The sequence below is a fragment of the Cynocephalus volans genome, chromosome 7, assembly GCF_027409185.1.
Source record: "Cynocephalus volans isolate mCynVol1 chromosome 7, mCynVol1.pri, whole genome shotgun sequence".
NCBI classification, from domain to species: domain Eukaryota; kingdom Metazoa; phylum Chordata; class Mammalia; order Dermoptera; family Cynocephalidae; genus Cynocephalus; species Cynocephalus volans.
In genome coordinates, this window is record NC_084466.1 from 156,252,787 (window position 1) to 156,280,537 (window position 27,751).

The 27,751-nt window shown below is 39.5% G+C and overlaps 1 protein-coding gene across 4 annotated transcripts in view; it reads left to right on the plus strand.

Moving 5' to 3' along the window:
• DOCK1 (dedicator of cytokinesis 1) overlaps positions 1 to 27,751 on the plus strand; it is a 489,712-nt gene that overhangs the window by 287,630 nt on the left and 174,331 nt on the right. For all 4 annotated transcript variants that reach the window (XM_063103414.1, XM_063103416.1, XM_063103415.1 and 1 more), the window contains exons 28-29: positions 22,109 to 22,210; positions 26,693 to 26,787. In XM_063103414.1, coding sequence (XP_062959484.1) covers positions 22,109 to 22,210; positions 26,693 to 26,787 — 197 coding nt within the window. The remainder of the gene's footprint in view (positions 1 to 22,108; positions 22,211 to 26,692; positions 26,788 to 27,751) is intronic.

A 27,751-nucleotide genomic window follows, 5' to 3' on the forward strand; every position in this document is an offset into this window, starting at 1 on the left:
ACGTTTGGTTGACAGGAAAGGCCTGTGAGACTTGCCTTCAGTGCCTCTCCAGGTTAGAGGACGGTTATGATGTGACTCATGGTCTGATCACATCCGTGCAGGGAGTTCTTTGCTTTTCGGCTTCCCTTTAGCATCTGCTACTTTCATCTTTTGACCCTCTGCTTCTGTGCTCACAGTTGATGCTGTAAAGGGTTTAGAATGTGGATGGCCAAAATGAGTGCCAACAGTCAAGACCAATGTCCCTTGCTTTACAGTGCCACTCTGAGCAGAGCTCACCAAAACATCTCAGGGGAAGTCGAGTCATGGTGAGGACTCAGTGCAACTGTGGAACCTGCAAATTATGGCTTATCTTTCTTCTAGTGGATTTTCTTCAGATTTTTCCTTAATTTAACTTAGAGCTTAGTGCTGTTACAATTAAGAAATATTGACACTAAACACTCGGGACACTAAACATTCTGCATCCTTTGATGCTCAGCTTTTCTGTTCTGAAAAGCAGTAGAGGCCTGAGCCTCCCTCAAAGGAGAGTGAAAGGACAGTTCAGTGCGTAAACACGCTTGCTGCATAACAAAGTGCTATTGTGGTGAGGGTGTTTGACAGAGGCGCTTGAATTTAATGACATTTTATCAGGAACACGCAGGTTTGGTAGCTTCACTCATTGCTTTTTGTCTCTGCAGTCGTTACACTTGGGCACAGGAGGGACGTTGCTGTACCTGAGCTTCCAGGATTGGCTCAGGAGGGTCACAGATGCTAAAATTCACATATGCGGAAATTTCCAGCTTTTATTTTAAATCAGGATTCGCACTTACCTGTTAAAGAGTAATTGTGTAATTAGCTTACTAAATCACCTTTCCTTCATCAGGCTCTCCACATTTCTGAAAAACAGCCCCATACCTGCGCAGTTTACTGCCTCTCGTAATATGTTGTATGTAGGAACTTCTGAAGGATTTAGCATACCCACAAATGTCGGGTTTGCAAAATTTAAATATCTATTTTCAAACATTCCTTTCTTTATTGTATCCAAGTTAAAAAAAAAAGATGCTTAAATCTGAGTGTGATAAATTTTCATCTCAACATCATAAACAAGTTTCCTTGGGAAATGATCTTTGTGGTTTCCTTACCTAGACACCACTTTCCCCCTGAACATTTTTTTTCCTTATTTTTAAAAAAATTAACTTTGTAGTTTAGTTTTACAGAAAAATTGTGAAAATCACCAGCCTATTCCCACATGCTCCACACTCATTGCGCTCATGGCGAGCATCTTACATTGCTGTAGTACGTTGGCATAACCAAGAAGTCAACGGTGAAAACCTCTTTGAGTTTTTATGAAAACGTTTGATTATTTAGTTTCAGTGATCTGTAAAAAATCTGGGACAACACAAAACATCTTTGGAGGACTTTTTTTTTGAAGAAAGTAGCTTAGGAATATATACAAAGACAAATTAACTATTAAATTGTATGTGCTTCTCATTTAGAAAGTTAAAAATCGGTGAGTCCTATAAAGATTCTCTTTTAATGCCTTTTTAACTTTATAACATGATATTATTTAACTCAGGATTTTCTTGCATTTAATTGTTCCATTTTACTAATGTACCTTTGGTTTCTACTTATTTAGTAGAATATTAATATGATTCTTCTTTACCAGGGAACCAATAGAGAAGACACAGAGCATCACACGTAAGCTTCTAATAAGCACTTTTCTCCTTTGGGAGTGATGTGTGTATGAAGTGGCATTTTTTTTGCAAGAAGTAGCATTTTTAATGACATTGGTACATTCTTCTTAGCATGCTTTCTTAGCTTGTCACTGTCTTCTTATATGTAGATAGGACCCAGGAAATCTTAGCTGACAAAGAGAATCAAGGTGGAACTTTATTTCCTGTCTCACCAAATAGGGAACGGGTAAAGTGAGATGATGCTGAGCTGTGCTGTTGGGCGACAATACGTCAACATAGCCCTTTCTGCTGTGTTACTTCTGGGGTTAGTTTTCTGCTACTTAGCCCATCAAAATAATTTAGAGAGTCGCAGCAAAAAGAAGATACTGATATTTTCTTGGGTTTGCATTTATAACCATGTTTTGGACTTACGTAGGTGTGTTCCTTCTTAAAAATTTATTTACTTTTAAACCATGGTAAATCACTGTTTTTCATGAGTCGTTAAGTATTTAATAAGAAAAGATCCTGTTTTAATTATATTCAGAGGCAGCGTTGGACCATGTTACTTAAGATGGAGGAAGGCTATGTAGAAATACTAATGTTTATGTATACATACATATGTGTATTTTAACCATGGCTTAAATTATTTGAGTAGAAATTTGAAGTAGGAGTTTTGGAGAAGGGCAATAAAAAATCTTTTAGACTCAAAATGGTAGAACATTCAAGTATGTTTTAATGCATCTGAATATGTTATCTGTGCTGTTGGGATAGAGAGAAAAATATATGTATAATTATTAAACGTGAAGCAGATATCAGAAATATCACCATTTTTACTTTTGCAACCTATGAGGGTACTTCAAAAAGTTCGTGGAAAGATTTGTATTATCATTTAATCCTGTTTTTCCATGAACTTTTTGAAGTACCTTGGACTTCGGGGTCAATTACTATTATGCATAAAATCTGTTTTTAAAAATGTGTCCCGAAATTGTCATTTTTCACCAATTAACTCTATTCTCTTCCCGCCAGGAAATGTGAGTTAGAGAGGTGTGGAAGTCGTACATTATTATGTGTCAAAAATACAGAAAGTAATTTATGGGAAGGAGAACAAAAATTGTGATTTGTTACTGAGGCCAACGTAATTGAATTTTCTAAGTACTAAACTTACAGTTGTTTTTCATAATTGTGTGTTTTATTGGAAAAGACAGGAAATGAATATGCTGTAGTCAGTCAGTTCTCCCGCTCACCCCGTCAGGGCTAGGGGTGCAGGTGGGGTGTCTACCACGGCTTCCCTGGAGGAAGAAAGGAGGAGATGGGGATCCCGCAGCGTGACCCCTGGCTGGTGAATCCTGACATCTTCTCTGAGCATCGTTCCTTCCTTTTAGACCTCAGAGGAAGGACATAATGGAGGGGGCAGTAGAACCTCCCTTTCCTTTCTGGGCTCTCTTTAACACCTCATGTTGCACCAGACCACCAGCAACCAAACGAAGGGCTTCACAGTGACAGCTAATTGACCCTACATGTCAGATTGAAGACCTTCTATGCAGGGAGTTCAGGGCTATGTTGGAATAATTTGGAGACGTTCGCCTTTTGGGTTCCAGCTGTTGGATGCGTAGCTTAGAGAATTACAAGGACCCTTTCGACGTTTCTCTCTGTAATTGCCAGGAATGTAATTTGTGTACAGGGGTGTGAAAGTAGAAAACCAAATAAAAACTAGTATCCGTAAAAAGTACTTAATAGAATAAACTCATTTCTGGGTGACCCCTAAAGTTGTTGGTTACCGCTAATGGGCACGATTCTGTCATGTTGAGCACTCTGGAGTAGGGTTGAGTTTGCACGTGGAATGGTTATTGAAATGAGGCTTTCTGTGACTCATGACCCTTCCACTGGGATGTCGACCTTGGGGTTTTCATTCTGGCTCAGACATAGTCAAGTGTGGAAGCTGAATCTGGAGCAGCATGAGAGCCGGGCTGGGAATGAGGATTCTCAGGGAACCCGTTTCGCTGCCTCACAGTATGATAAGGTAGGACTTTCTGGACCTTTTCTCTGAGAGAGAGATGTGGTTCTCTCTTACCCATCACCTCTGAAGCCAGCTTGAGTGTTACGGCCTGCCTTGTAACTGCTCTTTGTTAAAAACCAAGGAGATTTTTCCATCCTGGTAAAATGGCAAACATATTAGCAATTTGTAGACAGTCAATACCTGTCTTTCATATTTCTAAACCCAGCCACTCCCCAGGGCATTATGCTGTCAGCTTGCAGAGCGAGGGGTGTTGAATCATTTGGCCGCACGGCTTCCCAATTTCCTGATGGCATGTAGATGCCCTTGCTAAACCCTCCAGAAAGTGTGTATTCATCACACCCGTGCTGCCCAAGCCCCGAGGCAGCTGGAAGACTCACTCTGTGTCTTGTCTGCTGGGCAGTGACCAGCAGAGAGCCCTGAGCAGAGCGTTCTCTCACATACTATAAAAATCCTGTTAGCAAAATGAGGATTTCTGCTTCCAGGGGCTGAATGACATGTCTGCATTGTGATCGCTGGGTGGGGACCAGGCACAGTCTGTGGTTTAGTCTTGGCCATTGCATACGTTTTGATAGGGGTTATAATGATGCGACATGACTGAGCCACATGGTGAAGCTTTGTGGGCGATAGACCGCTGCGCGGCTGCGCTCATACGTGGGAGCAGAACCTTGTTAGTGCTAACTAAATAGACTTGCAGACCATCCTTTTGTCACACAGCAAGGCTGTGTGCTTTTGCTCCATGTGCAAAATTGCACAAATTCTCTAGCATATTGGATTGTTACTATTAACGCAATTAAAAAAATTTTTAAATTGTTTAAATTGATCAGTAAAAATTGTGTATATTTATAATGTACAACGTGATGTTTTGATATATGTATACATTGTGGAATGGCAAAATCAAGCTAATTAATGTATGCATTACCTCATATACTTATCTTTTTTTTTTTTTTCGTGGTGAGAATGCTTAAAAATCTCCACTCTTAGCAAATTTCAAGAATAAAATGTATTTTTATTAACTATAGTGACCATGATGTAGAATAGATCTGTTATAGGCGGCCAGGTTTGGCTGCCCTCTTGCACTAAACAAATGACCCAAAAGTCCAATAGCTGGTGCAAGGATTGGAAGCTTTATTCAGATAACCAGCAACTGTCAGATGACCAGGCTAAAATCATCCCAACTTCTGATGCCTGCACTGGGGTTTATAAAGGGGAAGAGGCGGCAAGGTGAGGTAAGGGTTTTGTCCTGCAGGTAAAGGGGGAGGCTGGTCATGAGTTCAGCAGAGGGTCTAGGCTGGGTGTCAGGGTCCCATAATGGGCTTGGGTGCTTTGGCGTCATGGAGTCGGCAGTTGGAGGACTAGTCAGCCTCAAGCCTTTGATGTTATTTTGGGATTAGAGTCCTTATCTCCTAGGGAAACTCAAAGACAATAACCTCAGTCAAGCATCACCAGAACATAAAAATACCCAATTCATACCTCTAACTAACGTGGATATAATTTTCCTTTAAGCAAGAAGGTGAGTTATCAATCAGCTAGAGTGCCTTGCCTTTCTCTTGGATTTCCTCTGTTTGCAGTAGATCAGGGAGGTATGGAACCAAGAAACTTAGTTTCAGTTCTTAATTGTAGGTGTGCAGCGTCTAAAGTAAATCAACTCTCATGCTTAATGGGTTTAATGGGAGATAAACAGAAATAAACCTCTGATTAAGATCCCTTTGGGGCATGGTTTCATCGCTAGGCAATTTCTCATTTCCTCTGCTAACCTCAAGGAATTGATGATTGTCACCTCCCAAGTTAATGGCTAAATGAAATTTTCTGCTTGGTCTTCATTACCCCAAAGATGGCCATTCTCTGGCTAAGGTCCCTTTCAGATCTCTTGAACTTACTCCTCCTGTCTACATGAAATCTCGTATTCTCTGGCCAGCCTCTCCCCCATCTTCCCCCCACCCCCAGCCCCTAGTAATCACCCTTCCACAATCTGCTTCCGTGGATTCAGCTTTTTTAGATTCCACGTAAGTGAGATCATGTGACATTTTTTCTTTTGGGCCTGGCTTATTTTCCTTAACATAATGCCTTCCAGGTTCATCCATGTTGTTTAAAATAACAGTCTCCTTTCTTAAGGCAGAAGAGTATTCCATTGTGTGTATATACCGTGTTTTCTTTATTCATTCATCCACCGAGAGACACATAGGTTGATTCCATATCTTGGCTGTTGTAAATAGTGCTGCAGTGAACATGGGATGCAGATTTTTTAGAAGTACTGATTTCATTTCCTTTGGATAAATACCCAGTAGTCGGATTGTTGGATCATACGGTAGTTCTATTTTTAATTTTCTGGGGAACTTCAATGCTCTTTTCCGTAATGGCCGTACTAATTTACATTCCCACCACCTGGGTATAAGAGTTCCCTTTTTTTCACATCCTCACCAGCATTTGTTATTTTTTGTCTTTTTGATAATAGCCATTCTGACAGGTGTGAGGTGATATCTTGTTGTGATTTTAATTTGCATTTTCCTGATGATTAGTGAGCATTTTTTTCATTTGTCTGTTGGCCATTTTATATGTCTTCTTTTGTAAAATGCCTATCCAGTTTCTTTGCCCATTTTTAAATCAGGTTATTTGCTTTCTTGCTATTAGTTGTTTAAGTACCTTATATATTTTGGATGTTAACCTCTTATCACATATATAGTTTGTGTTGGGAAAATAGAATGGTTTGGTCAGGGCACTCACCTCAGGTCCCATTGGGTGTGGTTTAGCACATCCATTGTAAGCAAATTGTGTGTGTGTGTGTGTGTGTGTGTGTGTGCGTGCGTGTGTGTGCGTGTGTGTGTCAGTGTTTTCAGTGTACAAATTTCTCCCCTCCTAGGTTAAGTGTGTGTGTGTGTGTGTGTGTGTGTGTGTGTGTGTGTGGAGTTAGTGCGCATGCGCACCAATGTATCTTTTTAGTTTTGTTGCTATTCTTGTGTTCTTCAGGGAGAGAGAGAGAGAGAGAGAGAGAAAGAGAGAGAAGAGAAAAGAAGAGTGTTAGTAAAGCAGGTGGATGGGCGTCTGCCTCAGGCATCCACTCTGCGCAGCCATGCTTTCCAACCTACAGTTTCCAAGGACCTTTTGGCCAGTTACCTAGCTCATAGACCTGCGTGAAGGGGTCTGGTGACCCAGCCTGGCATGTGAAGGGTTTGTGACCCAGTCTGTGAATGGGCTTGAAGGATCTGTGAGCTCCAGACCCAGCCTTAGTTCGACAATCAGCCCAGTCAGTGCAGGATTACCAGCAGGTAAAAGAGCCCAACAACTGGTGTGGTCGTGTAGGTAGACAATTGGCATCACAAACAGTATTAAGAGTGCTAGTACAATTGGCGCTGTGAGCAGAATTCCAGACATTAGCTGTGGCTCTGCAATTGGTGTAGTTGGGACAGGATTAAGAGCGCTACAATTGGTGATGTTGACAGGGTTACATTTGCCATAGCCAGACTGTTTGCACAAATATATTCTCCCATTTTTTAGGTAATGTCTTTACTCTGTTAATTGTTTCCTTTGCTGTGCCAAAGCTTTTTAGTTTGATGCAATTCCTTTTGTCTAGTTTTGCTTTTTTCCCCTGGGCTTTTGGAGTCATATCCAAAAACTCATTGCACAGACCCGTATAAGAAGCCTTTCCCCTATATTTTCTTCCAGTAGTTTTAGAGTTTCAGATATTAATTCTTTAATACATTTGGAGCTGACTTTTGCATATGGGATGAGATGAAGGTCTAATTTTATTCTTCTGCATGTGGATATTCAGTTCTCCCAACACCATTTATTGAAGAGACTGTCTTTTTCCATTGTGTGTACCTTGCATTTTTTTGGCAAAGCAATCGACCGCAAATGTGTGGATCTATTTCTGGGCTGTCTGTCCTGTTGCATTGGTTGATGTGTGTTTTTTTTTGTTGTTTGTTTGTTTTTTTATGCCAGTACTATTCTCTTTCAATTACTATAGCTTTGTAGTAGATTTTGAAATCTGGTAGTCTGGTGCCTCTGGCTTTGTTCTTTTTGTTCCTGATTACCGGCTACTCAACATCTTTTGTGATGCCATATGAATTTTAGAATTGTTTTTACTATTTCTGTGAAAAATGTCATTGGAATTTTGATATGGCTTGCATTTGATCTGTAGATTATTTTGAGTTCTATGGACATTTTAACAATATTAATTCTTCCAATCCGTGAACACAAGATGTCTTTTCATTTATTTGTGTCATCTTCCATTTCTTTCGTCAGTGTTTTCAGTGTACAAATTTCTCCCCTCCTAGGTTAAATTATTCTTGAAGTATTTTATTTTTTGTAGCATATTCTCCAGCATATTGGATTGTCATTCTTAATGCAGTTTCCTTTTCTCTTTCTTTCTTTTTTTGGTGTCTGGCTAGTATGGGCATCCAAACCCTTGACTTTGGTGTTATCAACACCACACCCTAACCAAGTGAGCTAACTGGCCAGCCCTAAACAGCCAGGAAGTTTAGTTTTAAGACTCACTAGGCAATTATTATTTTTTTCTTTTCTGGGCAAGGTGAAAGGTGGCTTTCAAAATGATAACATGGAGAGAGAGCTCTCTTTAGGGACAGGATAGACTGAATTTGGTGTATTTAAGTGTCTTCCTGACAAATCCCACCATAGAGATATTTTGAAAACATGAATTCAGTACTATTAGATACATTAAAATATTGGTATAGTCAGTGTTTCAGAACATATATTTTAAGTTTATTATAAGAAATACTTCAGTGCTTAAATTTCTTTAGAGTGGTGCCATTTAGCAATAGGTTTGGGGATCTTTAAGAAGACTAGAAATGGAGCTGGCCAGTTAGCTCAGTTGGTGCTGATAACACCGAGGTCCAGGGTTAGATCCCTGTACCGGCCAGCTTCCAATAAAATAAGTAAATTTAAAAAAAAATTTAAAAAACTAGAAATGAAATCTATAACTTCATCAAAAGTACATCCACTCAATTGATAGAATCATTCTCTTCTTATTTCAAGTCATGGCCTTTGTCGGGCTGAATAATTTTCCTTTCTGCTTGTTTATATCAGGCCTTCTTTTCTTTGCCTTTAAGTGTTCTTTAATCATAGAGGGCTGAATGCATTCACTCAGCCTTGTCCGTGATTTATCGAGTCCTCCTAAGTGAAGGTCTCCTCTAGGCATTAGGAGTCTGCCAGCAAGCAAAACAAAATCCCTGTCCTCATGGAGTTTATGTTCTAGTGAGGAGAGATGATCAGCAATGTAATAAGTAGGCAAATCATGTAATTTGTATGAAGGTGACCCGTGCATGGAAAAGGCAGGATAAGGGCATCAGGTGGACTGGGGCTGGAGATGTGTTTAAAATGGGAGGAGACAGGCATAGCACTTGGAAAAGGAGGTCTTGGTGCCAAGCTTTCAAGAAGAAAGTGAGCCAGGTGCCAGGTGGTTGTCTGGGGGGAGGAGCCCTCTGCAGAGGGCACAGGTAGAACAGAGTCCTAAAGATGTGATGGCAGGCGAGTTCAAGGATCCCATGTGGGCAGGGTGGCTGGAGCAATGAGGAGGCGGAGGTGGAAGCAGGGTGGTGATGGGAAGGGGCCAGAGTAACACCCGGATGGCCTTATAGACCTATACACTAGTCCACATTAGTTCTGCGTTTTTTAAAATTTGTGATAATGGTTTTATCCTAAGTAATGAAAATTTTCCTACCAGAATTCTAATGTAGCAGTGTTTGAGCTTTCTGATTCTTTCAAACAAATGCTTCCTATTGACCGTGTTTCTATTTAACTGATCAATCTAGATTTCTGCTCTTTGCTCTTTCATGACACCCAAACAGCTGATTTATATTCAAAACAAGTGTGCTTCATTTCATTATCTCGTATGATTCTTATTAAGACAGGAACTAGGAGCGTTACATTTTGTGGACTTTTAGCCGTGTAGCCAGATAATTAGCTTGTGGAAAACATACTCAATTTTGCAAACAAGTAGTGATTCTGGAAAGTAATTAAAATTAGTCATTATAGTACCACTTTGTGGATTTACCTTCCACTGAATGCTGTTAAGATCTTGTCTAAGCAAGATTAATAAAAAAATAAAAAATCTTGACGGAACATCTGTTGCAAAGTGACTTCCAATTTGCATCTTTTCTGCGTGACTTGTGATTAGAGCTGTGGGTTCAGGTAAAGGGAAAATGATTTGATTTGTCATGATCCCTTTTTAATTTTATGGGTGGGGCAAATAACTGAAATGTCTATGATTGTCATAAACAAAAAAATTAATCTTGAAAATATATGCATTTTTTTCAAGATTAATCTCAATAAAACAATGTTTTGTACTCCATAATTAAAATTATGATGGTCACAGTTATGATCAATGCTAAGTGTTTATTTGGTAATTAGAAAGCGTGGCTCTAAATTTTGATAAAATTAGTGGAATGGCCTCATTTAATGTTTTCATTATGTCTATGTAAAAATAGTAAGATGGTAAGATGGAAATTGGAAATACTATTTAGCAGTGGATACATTGCTATATATCCCTTGGACTGATATTCCCTTGGATATTTTTCTCAATGAGTGGACAACCAAGAGATTTGTTTTTTTCACATAATGTGATATGAAAACATCTACCATGTATACTCATCAAGTGCATGACTGTTAACTTACTCTATGTACCAGATGGTCTTAAGATACTAATTAACATCAACTCTTGACAACTAAAGCTAATGTTTAAATTCAGCTGCCAGTAAGCTCCCTGTCTGTCCACTCCCAATAAAATGTGAACTTCTTGAGGGCTTCAAGAACAGTGCCTGATACACACATGCCTTCGTAAATGTTTAAGTGAAAAAGTAAAGAATGTGGCTCCCTTCCCTTTTTAGAAAATGAGAATAATAAAAAAAAATGTTGATTTTCTAAGTTTTGTTTTATTATAGCTTGACCTTAATAATTAAGTTATGTTTTGGGGTGCTATTCTTACCCTATTAGTAAGAATTTAAAAGCATTCATATAATGTGCTTTTTGATGTTCAATTTTACTGTTGATCCAATTTCTCTTCAGCAGTAAAGTTCTTATTTTGTCGTAACATCCATAACCATATTAGTTTAGCTTCATGTATTTTGTTGTAGCTGAGCCCTAGGTTAGGAATACTTTTTTAACATGATACACGAGGTCTCTCTTAAATCAACATTCAAAATATACTTATGGGCTGGCCAGTTAGCTCAGTTGGTTAGAGCGCAGCCTTATAACAAAATAATATGTAAAAATTAGACCCTAAAGGCATGCTCATTAAAATCACTAAAAATCAAAGGCACTTGCTGCCATTATTATAACTTGACATTGACATTGTAGTAAGTCTGGAAACATAATTAAGACTTTTAGTGATTAGAAAAGACAACATAAAAATATTGACAGACGTTGCTTTGATTTGTTTAGAAACTCTCTCCAGAGCAAAACCAAAACAAATAAATTAACATGGCTTTTGAAAATAAGAGAATTTTGTAAGTTCAGTTACAAAATATACACATCAAATTCAATAGTTTTTCCAAGTATACAAATAAAAATATAGAGCATGTTTAAAAGCATATTGAAAAAAGTAATCCCCCTCGTAGAAACAAAAATAACAAGAGCTATTTACGTTCTGTATGATGGAAACCAGAAAATAGTCCTGCATAGCATGAAAACAGACCTGAACAAATGGAGACGCAGTTTATGTGTCTCAATGGGAAGGTTGATATTATAAACCACTTCAATTCATTTAAAAGATGAATGGAATTCTTATTTGAATCCCAGTGGGACTTGTTTCAAACTCCATGTCGTGGTTCTAAAGTTCACGTGAAAGAATAAATTGGCATGGGTACTCAAGAAAAAGTGGGAAAAACAAGAGTAATGGGGTAGGACTTGCCATACTGAGTAACAAAACCATTTGAAAGCCAGAATATTTAAATTATTAATTAAATTGAAACTAGTCTCTTTCTACCCACCTACTAGATTCACTGCACTTAACATTTTGCCCTGTCTGCATTCCCCTTGCCCTCCCTTCACTTTGTGTTTTTTATATGCATGTGTAAAGTAAACTTGTTTTTTTTTTACCAGGCCAAAAGTTCGTCAAAGACACCACAATACATCATCCCTAATTGTTTCTTGTTTCTCCTGAGAATCATCCTATTGAGTAGCCATAGGAATGTTTGACCCCTACAGAAACTAACAGTGATTCCCTAATATAATGTAATATCGACTCCATGTGAAATGTTCCCGTTGACTTGTTTTTAAGGGTCCAGGCCAGTTGTCTTGTCAAATGTCCCATATTCTGGACCCATCTGTTCACTTCCTCATGATTGAATATTTCTGGCAAAAAATACCACGTAAATGATCATGTGGGCTCAGCATTCCGTCACACCAGGAGGCTCAGGACCTGTGAGATAATACTTTCAGACTGAGTGACCGTCTGGGTCCTCAGAGACCTTTCACCTAATAGTTTCTGTGCCAGTGGAGGATTTTTGCCCGGGTCAACTATTCCTTTAGGAGTTGAAATGGGGGTTTTCTCATTCTCTCCTTCCTTCTGTGATTTTTAGCTTGCAATCTTCTGCAGGGAAGAGCTTTAATTTTTTTCTCTCAACCTCACCCCCTGGGATGTGTATCTGTATAGACTTATGGATTGTTTTTTCTCATTCACTATGTGACATTCCCTTACTCTCATGGTCTATTTTTGTACTCAGATTGTCCCAGTTGTTCCATGTATGGCCTGGGGAGCCTCCTCAAGTCACTTCCCCTTTGTCCTTTTGACCTGGCCCCACTAGTCTGGAAGATGGTTGTGACCCAGGCTTCCTTTGTGTTCAACCTGTGTGAGGGCTGCAGAATTTGGGGGGGGCTGGGGGTGCCCAGAAGTTGAGTTATGCTCCACCATAGTAGGTGATTTTGGAAAGAAACATTAAGGCATTTATTGCCAAAATCACTTTGGCTGCTTAAGTAGCTATAAACAGACAAGCTATTGGGTGTTCTATTGTGCTGTGTAGTGTTTGAGCCTATAACCACATACAATGCGTGTGTATACTTATGTATAAATAAGCATTTCATAAGAAATATCTTACAGCACATTATCCATGTTTCTATTATACAGTAATCTCATATCTCAAAATATCTGTTTCCTCCTTATGATTCATTAATTTAATTTTTCTTAAAGCTTGATATGTGACATAATTCCTTCTCCCTACATCATCTAACCAATGTGAATAAAATTGAGGACAGTATCGATTCATACAGAGGCATTCCATTTTACCTAAGAAGGAGTTTCAGCTTTAATCTATAACTAGAGAGTAATAGTGTCCTTTATGGACAGAAGTCAACTTAAAAATTTGTAGACATATTGATTTTTCTCTTCAAGAGTTAGTGTTTATTAAGACTGAAGTACTGTTGTTTGTATCACAGTGTATTTACAGATACTGTATATCATGCGATAAGGCTTGGACAGTCCTTAACTCTCTAAGGCTCTAATATTATCTGATTTATTGAGCTTGTAAAGATAAAACATAAAATTTTCTGCTGTGATGTCTGTCTTGTGTTAGCATCAGTTGCATACAAAGTATATATCCTCATTAAACCATAAAGTATAATTTTTATATGTAAAATTTGATTTTAATCTATTTTTATCCTTTATAACAAATGTCACTGTGTGTTTAAATTATTATTACGTTGAATAGGTAGCAAATAATTTTTATCGGTAACTCAAGATCCAAATATTCCCTTTTGATTATTTGACTTATAAATGTCTTTCTACACTTACTGCCACTGTAAAAATTAAAATTGATTTTGTTTTTCAAATTAGGTTTCTTTTCTTATAGTGTCTGGAGTTATATGAGATACTAATATTCTGTGATTTCAGCCAGGCACTCAATTTGAATTTAAGGTACCGGTTTAATTTTGTTGCTAGTAGTTTAAAATAGCTAATAGATGACATTAATGTAGGGTTTTAACAGTGCTATTTTCAATTTTGTGTCGTTTCTTTTTACAAACATTCCTTACTCTCTGGTTCTTTGTAAAATAAGGAAATCAAAAATATTTTGGAAACTAAATGAGTAAAAATTAACCATACATTGAATAAAGGCATCATGGGACTGAGCTTATCTTTAGATGAGAAAAGAAACAAAACACAGTCCTTGATTTTGCCATGGGTTATATACCTGGGGAACATATAGAAAGTTCAAATGATGTGAGTGAACACTCATTTTTCCGTGAACCTCAGTTTTAACAATAGTGCTCAATTCAGCCTTTTTATTATATCTTACGCTTAATCAAATATTTAATTAACAACACATGAAATATCTGTGTAAGGCACAGCAATGACCTTTGTGACTTTTAATGCACCCTGTCTTCTCTGTCTTCATTTTACAACATTGATCTTTCTGCATTTTTAATGATCATATCTTGCTTATATACTCCCCCCTCTCCCACCCAATCCTAAAAGGGTTTTCAGGTAGCTTTAAAGAAATTGTATGGGGTAAGAAAACACCTATGTGAGGAAATCAAAGCAAGGGGGAAATGATGTTTTAATTTATTTAAGCAAACATAAAGTGAGAGAACAACTTTATTACGGCATTTGGACAGATTTGTCCAAGTACATTATTCGTACTTTAAATCTGAGTAATATATCACATGGTTGATAAGGGCAAGGAGTTTGACTTGTGCTGAAAATCAACTGCTGTATACCATCTTTTCCATTCTCAATTCCCAGTCCACATTGGCAACTCTTTTTAGCGTTTCTTTTTTTTCTCTCAAGTGACTTAGAATCCTTGTTTCGTCCTCAGTACTCTAAAATCCCACAGCAGGGGGTCTTGGTAGTGCTGATGCTCTGCTCGGTGGACCCTTTCATTCTGGATACACATGCCCTTTCATAGAAATTATCTTATGCTGTGCAATTAACTAAAATTTATTTTTAAAAACTTGTAACAGTTTTTTGAGATATAATTCATATAACACTGAATTTATCAATTTAAAATGTATTATTAATGGTTTTTAGTACATTCAAAGAGTTCTCACCACAATCAATTTGAGAGCATTTTCATCACCTCTAAAAGAAACCTGTCATCCCCGTTTCCTTCTAAATCTCCAGCCTTAGGCAATCACTAATCTACTTTCTGTCTTTATAGGTTTGCCTATTCTGTACATTTCCTAGAAATGCAATCATATAGTGTGTGGTCTTCTGTGGCTGACTTGTCAATTTCTGCAAAGAAGTCAGCTGGAATTTTGACAGGCACTGCTTTGAATCTGTAGATCAATCTGAGAAGTGTTGCCATCTTACCAATGTTTAGTCTTCAAGATCATGAACACGGGGCAATTTTTTATTTACTGAAGTCACCTTTAATTTCTTTTCACAATATTTTAAATATTAACAGTATTCGGTGTACAAGTCTTATACTTCTGTTAAGTATTCCTGTTTTATTCTTTTGATGATTTAGTAAATGGAAGTATTTTATGATTTCATTTTTGGAGTGTCCATTGCTGTTGTATAGAAAGACGGCTGATTTTTGCATTTTGATCCTGTGTCCTGTAAGCTGCTGGACTTATTTATCAGATCTAATAGTTTTTATAATGGGTCTTCTATCATTTTTGTAAAAATAGCTTTTATCTCTCCATTTTCTGTGTTCTTTCTTTCTGGAGTTCCTCCTTATTAGGTGTGAATCTCTGGGGTGGATTCTCTGGTTTTCTTATTCTCTTTGTGTGTGTGTGTGTGATTTTGTTTTACTTTCTGGGGGATTTCATCAGTTTTTCTCCCAACACTTCTATTTTAATGTTTATTTCTGCTAATCAACTGCTAATATATCTTAAATCTTTCTTAATCCTTTCTTCATCTTTGTTTCTAACATGATTTTCTAGTTTTGTGGATATAATCTCTCTCATATCTATCTGAGGACAATAATTATAGTTCATTGAATTCTCTTATGTTTCCTGAATTTTCTTTCTTTCCTCTGTATTCTGTATTTGTTTGTTTGGTTTGGTCTCCTTTATTAATGCTTGGTGAGCTTCATGCACGAGGCTCTGAGATCTTGATCAGACCTTATGTTTCTGAGCCTGTGCACAGGGTGTGGAGGCTGGTGGGCTTTGCTGCATGGTGAGCCTAGGAGGGCTGAGCTCTGACACTGTCGGGACCTCCGTGCTCAGTATTAGTAAGTATGTTCTCTTTGGCTGGTCAGTTTCTCCAGGGAGGATTCTTCTAGTCTCCTGCTCCTGTTTGGTGTTGGACCCAGGCTGGCAAAGGGGGGTTAGTCCAAACCTCCTTGCTGGTATGCTGGGGGCTGAGCAGAGAAGAGAGTGGGGGAATTTACTGTTTCCTTTGTTTCATTAGGTATTTGCAGCCAGTTGGCTCTTGCTGTACTTTCTCTTCTGCTTTCTCAGGCACCTCCCTTGTCCAGAGAATGATGGTGTGGTCCTGCCCATGAGTGAGTGGGACAGCTCTGTCACTGGATGTGCTAGGGATGGGCACGTAGGGTCTAAGGTCCCATTTTAAAGCCATCAGTGCTCTTGTTTTTCCCCTCCTGTGTAGCCCTGCTTTCTGAGTACCCAACACGTCCACTGTCTGAGCCTTTCTGGGGTCCTGTGCAGGAATGGGCGGGCTTCTGTTAGACCGCCACCTTCCTGCCTCGAGGGCAGCTGCTGCTGGCTCCTCAGCACATTCTCAGCTTCCAGAATTCTCTGATCTCCAGTTGCGTCACCTCTCAGTCTCTTGGTCCTCGTGGGCTCATGTATTTTAAAAATGTTCTTTATTGTCAATTTAATATGAGGGAACAGGGATAAATGTATGTTTTGAATTATTTTTAATTTATGTGGAAAGCCCTCTAAATATATTTTGACAAACTCCAGCTCTGTGCAGACTTTGGAGGAGTCTTTGGACTAGTTTATGAAATTTTGGGATTTTCTATGTGCTTTTTAGACTCCCTACTTTTCTCTTTTAAATTTCCTTATAGGAAATACAGCCTATGAACATTTCACCATCAGCTTTCCCTCTAGAAAACAGAAAGCTTTTGAGCTCTGTAGGCCTTTTAACGTATCAGAACCGAGAACTTATCTATACATGGATTTATTTTAAGTCACCCTGCCTTGAAATCGAGGACTGAACTCTCAGTTACATTACCTTGTCCTATATCCTATTCCTCATACTGTTGTTTTACAGTATTGATTCTTTGGCTTGAATATTCCCCCAAATGAAGGTCATTCAGAATTCACCAAGTCATACATCTTTCTACCTTTCCTATAATTTTTTCCCCAATGTTGTTTAGTAGTATATTTTAAGAATGCCACTGGATGGTTGCTTTTTCTTTAATTTTTGATGATGATTATGAGGTAGGTTTATTTTCATCAATATATTTGAAATTTAAATATCTAAATGAGAGTTTCTCTTCAAAGTACTTGCCTTGGTGAAAACATGGTTAAAAATTTTAACAAGATCCCACTGGAAATCATCGAGTGTGATCCCAGATTCCATAATTGGAGTTCTTCTTCCATCCAGACCTGGTGCCTGCCCCACCCTCGGGGCTCCTGGGTCTGTTTACTGCTCCAACAGCTTCCGTGATTTTGAACTGCCCAAAGACCCCTTGGAATTTAGAGAACTTAGAAGAGTATTAAAATTTCTGCCTGTGCTCTGCATCCCACAGCCAGGCACTCCACGCAAAGTGTGAGGCCCAGGGTCGAATGATAGAATTACCAAGAGCAATTTCATACCCTGGCGTTCAAGTCACATGGCTAAGTCTGTTTTTATCACACCTTCACAACTTCTGAAGACTACGAATTAAACCCTTGGGATTTTTCCTTCTGATTATAGCACTCACAGTTAGTCCTTAAAGCAGGCAGTTTAAAAGTTATGTTTTCTCATCCTAAATTTCTGTTCTTCAGACTTTTTCTGAACTTTTTGTTTCTATATCCTGTAGCAACATTGTACATTTAACAAGCCTGTCACAAAATGTCTCCTGCTCAACCACTAGTGCCCATTATACCTGTGCTCCGTTCTACCTGTGCCCTCTTCTACCTGTGCTCAGTTCTATCTGTTCTGCATCCTACCTGTGTTCCATTCTATCAGTGTTCTGTTCTACCTGTGCCCCGTCTACTTGTGCTCTGTTCTATCTGTTCTCCGTTCTACCTGTGCTCAGTTCTACCCGTTTTGCATTCTACCTGTTCTTCCTTCTGCCTGTCCTCCATTCTACCTGTCCACCTGCCTGCTGCACTGGGGGCCCAAACAGGCTTAAAACTGGGGTGCGGAGGATAGTTCTAGGAGTGCTCTTGGGGTGTGAGGGTGAGTTCAGACTTTGGCTCAAGGAACAGTGCAAGTCAGTACAAGTCCACACCAACAGGGGGAGCCCTGCGAGAGAGATTTTTGAGGACAAGATACTAGAAAATGCGAGACACAGGAGCAGGGAGAGTTTGTCTCTCCTGACATGTGGCCTTCCCCCCCGCCCTTTTTTCAGGACCACTTTTTAAAATATTAATGTATTTTCTGTTTATAAAAGTAATCTGGGCTCATTCTCCCTCCCTTGATGGCTATGTGTTATTTATTTATTTTTTTTAGTCATTTTTTGTTTGTTTGTTTTTCCTATTCTCTATATTTTTTATACAGTTGACCCTTAAACAACATGGGTCTGAAGGTTCACTTATAGTGGATTTTTCTCAATAAGTACCGCTGGCCCTCTGTATTCACAGGTTCCACACTTGCAGATTCAACCAATCAAGGATTTAAATACGTGAGCTACAAAAGGCCAATTTTTCATATTCGAGGGTTCCACATGTCAACTTTGAGACTTCATGATCCTTGGATTTTGGTATCCACAGGCAGTCCTGGAACCAATCCCCCACAGATACCAAGGGACGACTGTATTGCTAAAATGTGTATATATAGTTATCTCCAGTTTTGCTCTTCACATATTTTCTCACATTATTAAAATATTTCATATTTGCATGGTTAATGTTGAATAGTTGCACAATATTTCATCCTAATGCCTGGTTGATTTAGCAAATAAAAATATAGGAACTCAGTTCAATTTGAACTTCAGGTAAACAACAAATAATTTTTGCTAGTATAAGGGTACTAGCTGTCGAACATATTTCCAGTGATGCAATGGACATCTTTGGATATAAAATTTCCTGTTATGAATTACTTCTTTAGGTGGATTGTTAGAAGTAGAATTACCAGGATGAGTATTTTTTCAAGACTTTTCAAACCTATCACCAAATCACTTTTCAAAAAGGTGTTAGCAATTTATGGTCCCACCAACAGGTGCATTAGAGTCCTCATTCCCTGCACCTTTGTTAACATTATTATTATTTAAATACTTCTTTGCTATTTTGGCAGGCAAATAATGATATATCATTTTCATCTTTGATTACTAATGAGGTTCACATTTTCTGTTTATTAGGCATTTGATGTCCTGGTTTTTAAATTTTCTGCAAGTATATCCTGACTTCTCTACCCCTATTTTGCGTTGCTTTGAAGTCATAAGGAGTATGACTTATTTTTATTTATTTACTTATTTTTACTCAGCTGCTAGTGCTGGAGCCCAGTCCCCAGGCTCAAGTTCCAAGACTAGTTCTGCACAACGGCTTGCCACCAGCCTACCGGCCATCCTACCCATCATTTAAAAATAAAAGCTTCATATGACTGCTAAATGCATTTAAAATAAATCTATTAAAGCATAGGATGCAGAATAAAAGTTTTCTTTTCACAGTTCTTCCCTATTTTTGTTCCTAATGTATGACTGGTTTCAAATACAGTTTCCGTGAATACCCATTTTTTTCGCCCTTGTAAGCCCACAAGTATGCTGTACGGGGTCCTGCTGTGTTCACGTGAGCGATTCACGGTTGCTGCAGTATTTCTCCTGTAAAAATACTGATACCTCAAGTATGGGACTCCGTTCCCAAAGGGCAGGGGAGAGAGGGGGACATTCCTGTGAATGTCAACAGTCTCATTACCCCTTCCTAATGGAGTTTCAAGCTTCAACTTAGGAAAGAGCCAAAACAGCAAGCCTTGTTTTCTCAGAGAAAGGAAAGACTGCTCAGCACAGATTACTTCTGGAACATTTCCTTAGGCTAAGAGGTCATGCACACTGCCTGGCAGCACTGCTTCTAACTCCTGGTGATGGCCTGTCCTTCTGGCCTTCCCTGGCCTCCTCTAATTAGTCCCTCTTGTTGATAAACAAGGGGCCATTTGGTTGCCTTCTCTGCGACATCCTCATCCAGAGAGAAGGATGGCCATTTCCGTATTCCCAGGACTTGTTTTATGGAAATTGTGTTGTCCTCTTCGGTGTTTCATTTTCTGCATCACCTCAGTCTCGCATTCTTTACCTTGCGTGGATTTTTCAGCATTACATGGCAATCTGCCCCCTAAATTGAGTGTGTCCGTGTCACCTGTTCATGTCCGGCCTGACTCTGGATGCACTGGTTTTTCTCATTTGCTTCACTCTGTGCTCATGCTCACAGGTTCTCCAGACTGCTCAAGGGTCTTGCTTTTCTTTCTGCTGTCAGCTCGATATTTTAAGTTAAGCACGTTGGTATATTGCTTCAGATTATAAATAGCCAGTGTGGTGATTTCAGTGATTCTCATGTGCAAGTCTCTATCGTTTAACTGTTTTGACCTGCAGAAAAGTAATTTGAGCACCTCCTAGGTGCACCCAAGCTGATGCAGGCCTCTTCTTGTGCTGGAAATGCTGCTCATCTAGCAGGAGGAGATGGGCCACAGCAGCTGCGTCAGCCGGAATGTGGGACACAGTGCTATGGGGGCTTTTGTCCTTCCTCCTGTTCTTCCTGCTTTCTCTGCTGACTGCAAGAGTGGCGGAAAGCGAATCTCTACCTCCTAGTGGTCATCAGCAGTGGCCTCCGATTTCTTAGAGAAGACAAAAAAAATGCACACTTGGATAAGAGGGAAAGAAATGAGTCCCTGCCTTGTAACCTGCAGTGCCGGCTGTGCCCCCAGCTTTGCCGTTTACTTCTGCAGGGGGTAAAGCCTCAGTTTCACTGCCTGTAAAATGGGACAAAAAGAAAATCTATCATGTGATTGAATGAGGCAGTAGTTCTAATGGTCTCAGCACAGTGCTTGACATGTGATTGTTCACCATGAAATACTACTAAAATGATTACACAAAGGATGGCATCTCATTGTCATAAGGAGTAGACAAGATACAAAGGCAACTTCTCTTGAGCTCAGTGGGATGCCAAATATTTATGAATTTCAAAAGTTTATATTCATAAATAGACATTTTGCCATTTTACTAATCATTCCTCCAGTGGAAAACAAGCATTATTTAGTTCTTTTCCTGAACACCAACTTGGAATCTGAATCTCAGCAATTATCATCATTCACAAATAATTTACATTTCTAGGCAAAAGGGAGATACCATATCATCATTATTGTATTTGTTCAATTTGGGTAATGCATCCTTTGAGGACTTATATGGAAACAAACACACACACACACACACACACTATAGATATAAAATGGGTTGAGGAAAATATTGGACTTTAACATTTCACTGTAGAGTGCACATTCCAAATTAATATAAAAGGCATTTAGGCATTCAGACATATTGCTTGTGAAAGACTTGTACTGTTTTACATGGGAGAAAATATATGTCCTATGTTTCTTAAAATGTCATTAATGTAGGGGAAAATGTTTAAAAGCAAGGAAGGCTTACAAGGTTGTCAGCCACTAGCCCCAGGAGTGAGAAAGTGCAGTTCCTGGCAACAGGACCGCTCAGCCCCCAGCCCACCACCAAGCAAACACCCTTCAAGGCACATGCAGACACAGCCACACACGCACTGCCTGCCTGCACTTGCTGTGCCCGCTCTGGCCCTATCCTTTCTCCATGTCTTCATTTTGTTTGTTTCTTTTTTCCTCCTTCTCCTCCTTTCTGCCCTGCTCTGCCTGGTATGAGAAATTCCCATCCCTCCCACTTGACATTCTGATGAGGCTTCACTCCTCCTCCCATTTTTCTTGAGGAGTAGAATTGGATCGTAACTCACTGTGGAGCTGGTGGTGATTGCCTCCAAATCGGCCAAGGGGGATAATAGGCCGATTTTGAGAAATAAACAGCCTCTCTTGCCGTGGCCCAAGAGGAAAGGCTGCGTACACATTTTGCCTGATAATAAGGGCAGCAAGTTTCCAAGAGAGCACAAATGTTAAGTGACCATGATACCAATCCCCTCTAATTTTTGCATATGTAATGCAAAAATATTTAAAGCTCATTTTTCCAGTCTGGACAACTCTGTATCAGGAAGCATTTAATGCGTTAGGGAGAATGAAATATACATTCCAGCCTCCCCCCAGAATCCCGAGTTTGGAAGTGACCAATACCTTACACTGGTCAGCCTTGAGCAAGGGGTGGCAGAACTCAGGGGACCCCTTTGCTTCTCCCTGGCAGTTTCCAGTCCCAGACTCTTGGTGGACACCAGCTTTTCCCATGAGTGTGCTTCTCTCCCCATCTAATTCCATCCTTTTGTTCATTTACAGGGAAACTTTGTGGCTTGCATGACAGCTATTTTACGGCAAATGGAAGATTATCATTATGCCCATTTAATCAAGACTTTTGGAAAAATGAGGACGGATGTGGTGGTGAGTGCACCTTTCACCCTTTTCACAACCATGTTTGGGGGCGAAAATCTTAGGCAATATGCCGACTTCAGTATGTTCACTTTAAGTAGGATTTTGCATGAGAACTTGCCTCTGATTGATTTCAGAAGCCATCTGGGAAGGTCGGACTGAAGACTTGTTTCTAGTAAGACAGAGGTCCCGTCTCGTAGACTTTTATCTAGTGGTGAACTGAGAGTGACTGAGGGTTTGAGCCCACACAGATCTCTTCTCTTTGCTGGTCGCAGTTTCCTCTCCCATGCTTTGGGATAATTGAAAATTTTGGTCTGTTCCCCATCGTTGGTTTACCATTAACACCTATTCATGTATTGGTTGAATTTTCAATAGCAGAAGCCAGAGAGACTTTTTAGCCTTAAATTGGGCTCTGTGATTAATTAGCTGTAATCATGGAAGCTCATCAGCATTTCTCCAAATAATTCTCTAGTCATCCTCAGTAAAACTATGATACAAGTTAATTAGGAAAAGTATCATAGAGGGGGATTTATCGCTTAGGAGCCACCTCCCTAATGACCTGAAATTACATTGCCATATGGCAAATATCCTCAGCAAAGCTGCACCCAAACTTGTTGGCAGAGTTCCTGATTAGATATTGACTTGAACTCTTAGATTCCATTTCTAAGGACCCACAGGTTCCCATAGAATACCCACAGATTCCTGTAGAATACAGCAAACTCTACTAGTGTTTCCACAGCAGGGTTTGTTGTGTTTGACATCTGTCTTATTGAAGTTTGGGAAGAAGAGAATGATTTTTATGATTTTTTTTTTTGAAGTATTATTTCTAATTCAAAATTTTCTTATCATTGCCATTACATATGTATATATATATATATTTTAAAATTTCTGAGAACAAAAATGGAACTATACCTTAAAATCATAGTCATTTCCCTTAAATAAAATAAAAGTCAGGGAGCAAGATTGTGTATGTGTTTGCGTTTTGGTTTTCTTTGGATATTAATAAGCAGTGTACAGTAGGGGTGTACTCTAATATATATCACATTTATATTCTGTGATTCTTTTGAAATCATGGCATAGTGAAATCAGATTTTATATTTGCAGCACTTAATGTCATAATTGAAATCGAAGTAAAACCCTAAGCCTTGTTTTGGTCACTGGAAAGCATAGTTAAAGTTTGAAACTATATGGAAAGTTTCGCAAATAACATTCCAGGCTGAACAATAGAGTTTTCAGAATGAGGACAGTTATTCACCCTGAAAAGTTAAAACTCCAATGAATGATTTGCCCTTTGTCAGAACAGTCACAGAATCAAAATCCACACATGCAAACTGTTAGAAATATTTAATCTGAACTATTAAGTGGTGTGGCTGATAGGGAAGCTCAGTGTATCGTGAAAAATGATTATAGAAAATGGTATTTAAAAGTTACTGTAATTTGCTGAATTCCAACTGTGTGCCCTCTCTCCTTGAGCAGAGGATCAGATATTTATTAAATGTGGTGGTCCTAATTTCCAAAGGGATTTTTTTCCTTAGATACAGCAGTTCAGAAAATCAATTATTTGCAGACAATTTGATTTCTATTACAAAATGGCATTTGTGATTTGGATATCACAAACTCATACTGCAAGGATGGTAAAATGTAAAATGTGTTCCTATCCATTAACTATACGTAGAGAGTATTTGGCTATTTTCCTACTCTGACAACTATCAAAAAATAAAAGATCACTTTGAGTGAATAATTGGAAGTTAATCTGTATTCCAGTACGACAATAGGCTAAACCGTTTTCTTGAGACGACACGTCCTTCTAACAAGTGCTACTTCAAGTTCTCACATGTAGCCCTTTTTGGTTGGGTGAGTCATTCCCATACAAAATCACAGTTATTATCAACACCACAGTCACAGGCCACAGAGCTGTTACTTTTACAGCCTCTCAAATGTTCTCTTTGGCCCCAAGATAGTGAGAGTGTAGAGCACAGGCGGAAAGACTGATCTGGAAAAGAAAAAGAATGGACGTGGTTAACTCAAAATGCTCTCCCAATAGAGGCAGTCCCATCCAAAGGACCTGAGCCAGGAAGAATCTTTAGGTTCTTCTGGAGTAGAGATGCTGATCTGCCTAATGGGCTGCACCTATCACTTGTCCGGGTCTCAGCGTCAGGAACAGAAGCAGAGAACTTGCTCAAAGTTTCCATAGTAAGATAGCAGGGCAGAAGCAGGAATCTAAAGCTTCCAGGGAGTAGTGTTGTCTTGCTGCTTGTCACATATTCCCACTTAGTGGCTCTGGAAAAACATACACGTTTATCTACACTTTCACACAGACCACTTCTGTGAAGAGATGCATGGGGGTTTCTCCCACACTCACCAATTCTCTGACACCAGCTGGATGTCCTACAATTCCATTCAATTTCAACACTATCTGCCTGGAGTTAGTATCTGATCCCACCAGGTAAAGGGCTCATTGCCACAGGACTGCTCCCACTTCAGATGCCAGTCACAAGTCCCAGGCTTCTGACCAACCAGCTATAAATTGGGGGTTCCTATGAACCCCTCCTTAGGCTTGATAATCTGTTTATTATAAAGGATCCAACTCGGGAATAGCCAAGTGGAAGCGATGCATAGGCCAGGGGATGGGGCAGGGGTGGCCCGCTGATCACTTTGTTCATTCTGGTGACCTGCCCACCCTGTCTCACCTCATTAGCACAGACTATAGCATTGCTCATCAGCCGTTCTGGGCAAGTGCAGTTCCATGACCACCCCCATGGCTGGTGAATCATTCAGACTGACCAGGAAGCCTTACAAAGCTTCATCACCCACGATGTGCAGTGTTTTGTTTGATCAGCAAAGTACCCAAACTTAACAGCCGAGCCATACTAATGAAGAATGGGACCGTGTTTCCTAGAAAAGAAAAGTAGTTGGGAAAATATGCTTCTCTTCCAGAATAATAAGTACCAGACCCTGTATCTCAATTATTAGGCTTTGAGGAGTCATCAGGAAGAAAGCTGGTAATTTCATGCAAATAGAGATGTGGCTAAATTGTAGCATTCAGCCTATGAAATATTCAACCTGGTCATTAAAATAGGAAACTCTTGACAAAGTGGGGAAACTAAGTAGTGAGATATGAATTTCAATAATTAAACTGGGAGAGAAGCCATTCATGATGTCGAGGGTTACTGGAATGCTGCTGCTCCTGAGGCCTAGTGGTCATGGCGCCCGGGAGCAGAGCTTGGCATCCCTAACCTCTCCTGGACTGGAGGACTGTAATGGGATGATCATGATTGATCCCCACATTTTTATTCACGGTCTAGGGCACGCCAAACTCCAGCAGACACGATTTGTCAGAGCCCAGCATTGCTATTAAGGTTGCAGAGAATGTATCTTAACTTTGAACATCAGCTTATTGTTGTCATCAAATTTAACTTGCGGCTTTTTGCAAGAGGGGCTTGTTTAGAACTTTGTACTAGGAATTGCTTTCTTGACTGCTTAAATTCTGTTCACCCCCTTGGCCTTCACAGCCATTGCACCTAATTATGATTCAGTAGATTAAATAAATGAGAAATATCCACTCATTTGGCAATCTCTGACCGTGGCCTAATTTTCCCAAGTCAATTTCCTGTTTCTGTCCTCCTTCCCACCCCAGGTCTTGAGCGAGGATGGGGACTCAAGCATTTGTGCATTTTGGGATCTCCACTGGTTTTGTTCAGGTTAGCTCAGAAAAAAAATCCAGCCCTCAGAAATAGGAAATTCTCCTAATTTCACCCAGCACAGGATGCACCCCTCATAAATGAGTTCCCCTTCCTGATGCTAGGAGCATTTTACGCAGCGTGGAAGCAGGGTGGGGCATGGCCTGAACCCTGCTGCCCCTTCAGTTGACCTGCGAAGTACAGAGAATCATCTGCGAGACACGAGAGGTGGCAGTGAGTAGCATATGGAGACCTAGCTGCCAGACAGAAGAATCTGGCAATGTGACCATGCACTCAAATGGTTTATGGTGCTAAATAAGTGCAGGTGATCAGGACTTCCTCCTTGAGCCTTTTATTTTTTAAAGTGCATAAGAAAAAAGGAACAGATAATAATATCCCATATTCGACCTGATCTGGCCTGTTTATAATGAAAATATGGATTTAGACTAAACATATGAAAAATGTACAACCTGCATGTTATGTTTGTAAAAATCATTTTTTCTTATAAGCAGAAAGGGTATGAGTGCATATTTGTAACCTTTGGGGATTTATTCTTTTGAACTATTAGAGAGACATGCCCAGGGGCTGTTTCAGGATATATTCTTGAAAAGCTGTCTCAGGCAGGAGGTGCTTGGTTAAACATGATAGAACTAATACACAGCTCCTGTGAAATACATCTTCCTTAGTTTTTAGAATGTTTCAATTCAGCTAAAAACGTAGGGTCTTTTATAATCTCGTCATTCACCGGAGGTAGTTCTTACCTTTTTCTTGGTGGGCTGTTTCAGTGGTTTTTTTTTTTTTTTTTTTTTTTCAGGACTTCCTGATGGAAACATTCATCATGTTTAAGAACCTCATTGGAAAGAACGTCTACCCTTTCGACTGGGTGATAATGAACATGATGCAGAATAAGTAAGTACAGGGAGATCAGCTCTCACCTTTTATGAGGTGCCTCATTCATGTCTGCTGGGAACAGTGGTGTTGCTTGGATACCAAGGTACCTGCAAAGTACCATTCCCCACTTCTGTGACGCAAAGAGTTATTTGCAAAAACAGACCCTGAGTTTCTGATTTCCCTATGCCAACACAGGGCTCTGGCACTAAGAACTGGGGCTCCGTCCCCTAGAGAAAAACAGCCTGCTCCTGTATCTCCCTTATCCATTCTCATGGGCAGAGAGGTACGAATCAATTTGCCATCTCATTTTAACCACATGTTTTTATTAGCCAAAGCGGTTCTCAGCTCTGTGCTAAGCTTTTGAAAGGTGTTTGCATTTCACATATTTCAGATTTAAAAAATCATGAGCATTTTCTTCCTACTTATTAACTATTAAGCTTGTGCCTTGTTTATCATCTCCCTGTGAGGGGCTGTTGCTTAATTTTCTAGCACATTGGGATTTATCATTTCTGTAAGCACCAGCAATGACCGTAGAGTCTCAGGAACCTGGGATTTTTTAGAAGAAATTTGTTAATCTTTCTTGAACATTTTTTATTGTAATTTTTATGGAGATAATTGTGGATTTATATGCAGAAATAATGCAGATTGGTCTTGTGTGCGCTTTATCCGGTCTCCCTCAACGGTAACATCTTGCACAGCTGGGGTGGTCTTTACAATCAGGGAACTAATGGTGATGCAGTTCACTGACCTTACTCAGATTTTCCCAGTTCTACTTGTATTCCTTAGTGTTTGCACTTAGTTGTGTACAGTTTTATCACATGCACATGTGCTTCAGTCCACCACTGCAGTCAAGCTACTGAACGTCTCCGTCACCTCAAATGTCCCTCTTGCTGCCTATTTATAGCCACATTTACTTCTATCCTCCTCCGTCCCCATGTCCTGGCTACCTCTATCTTGTTTGCTGTCTCTAAAATTTTGTTGT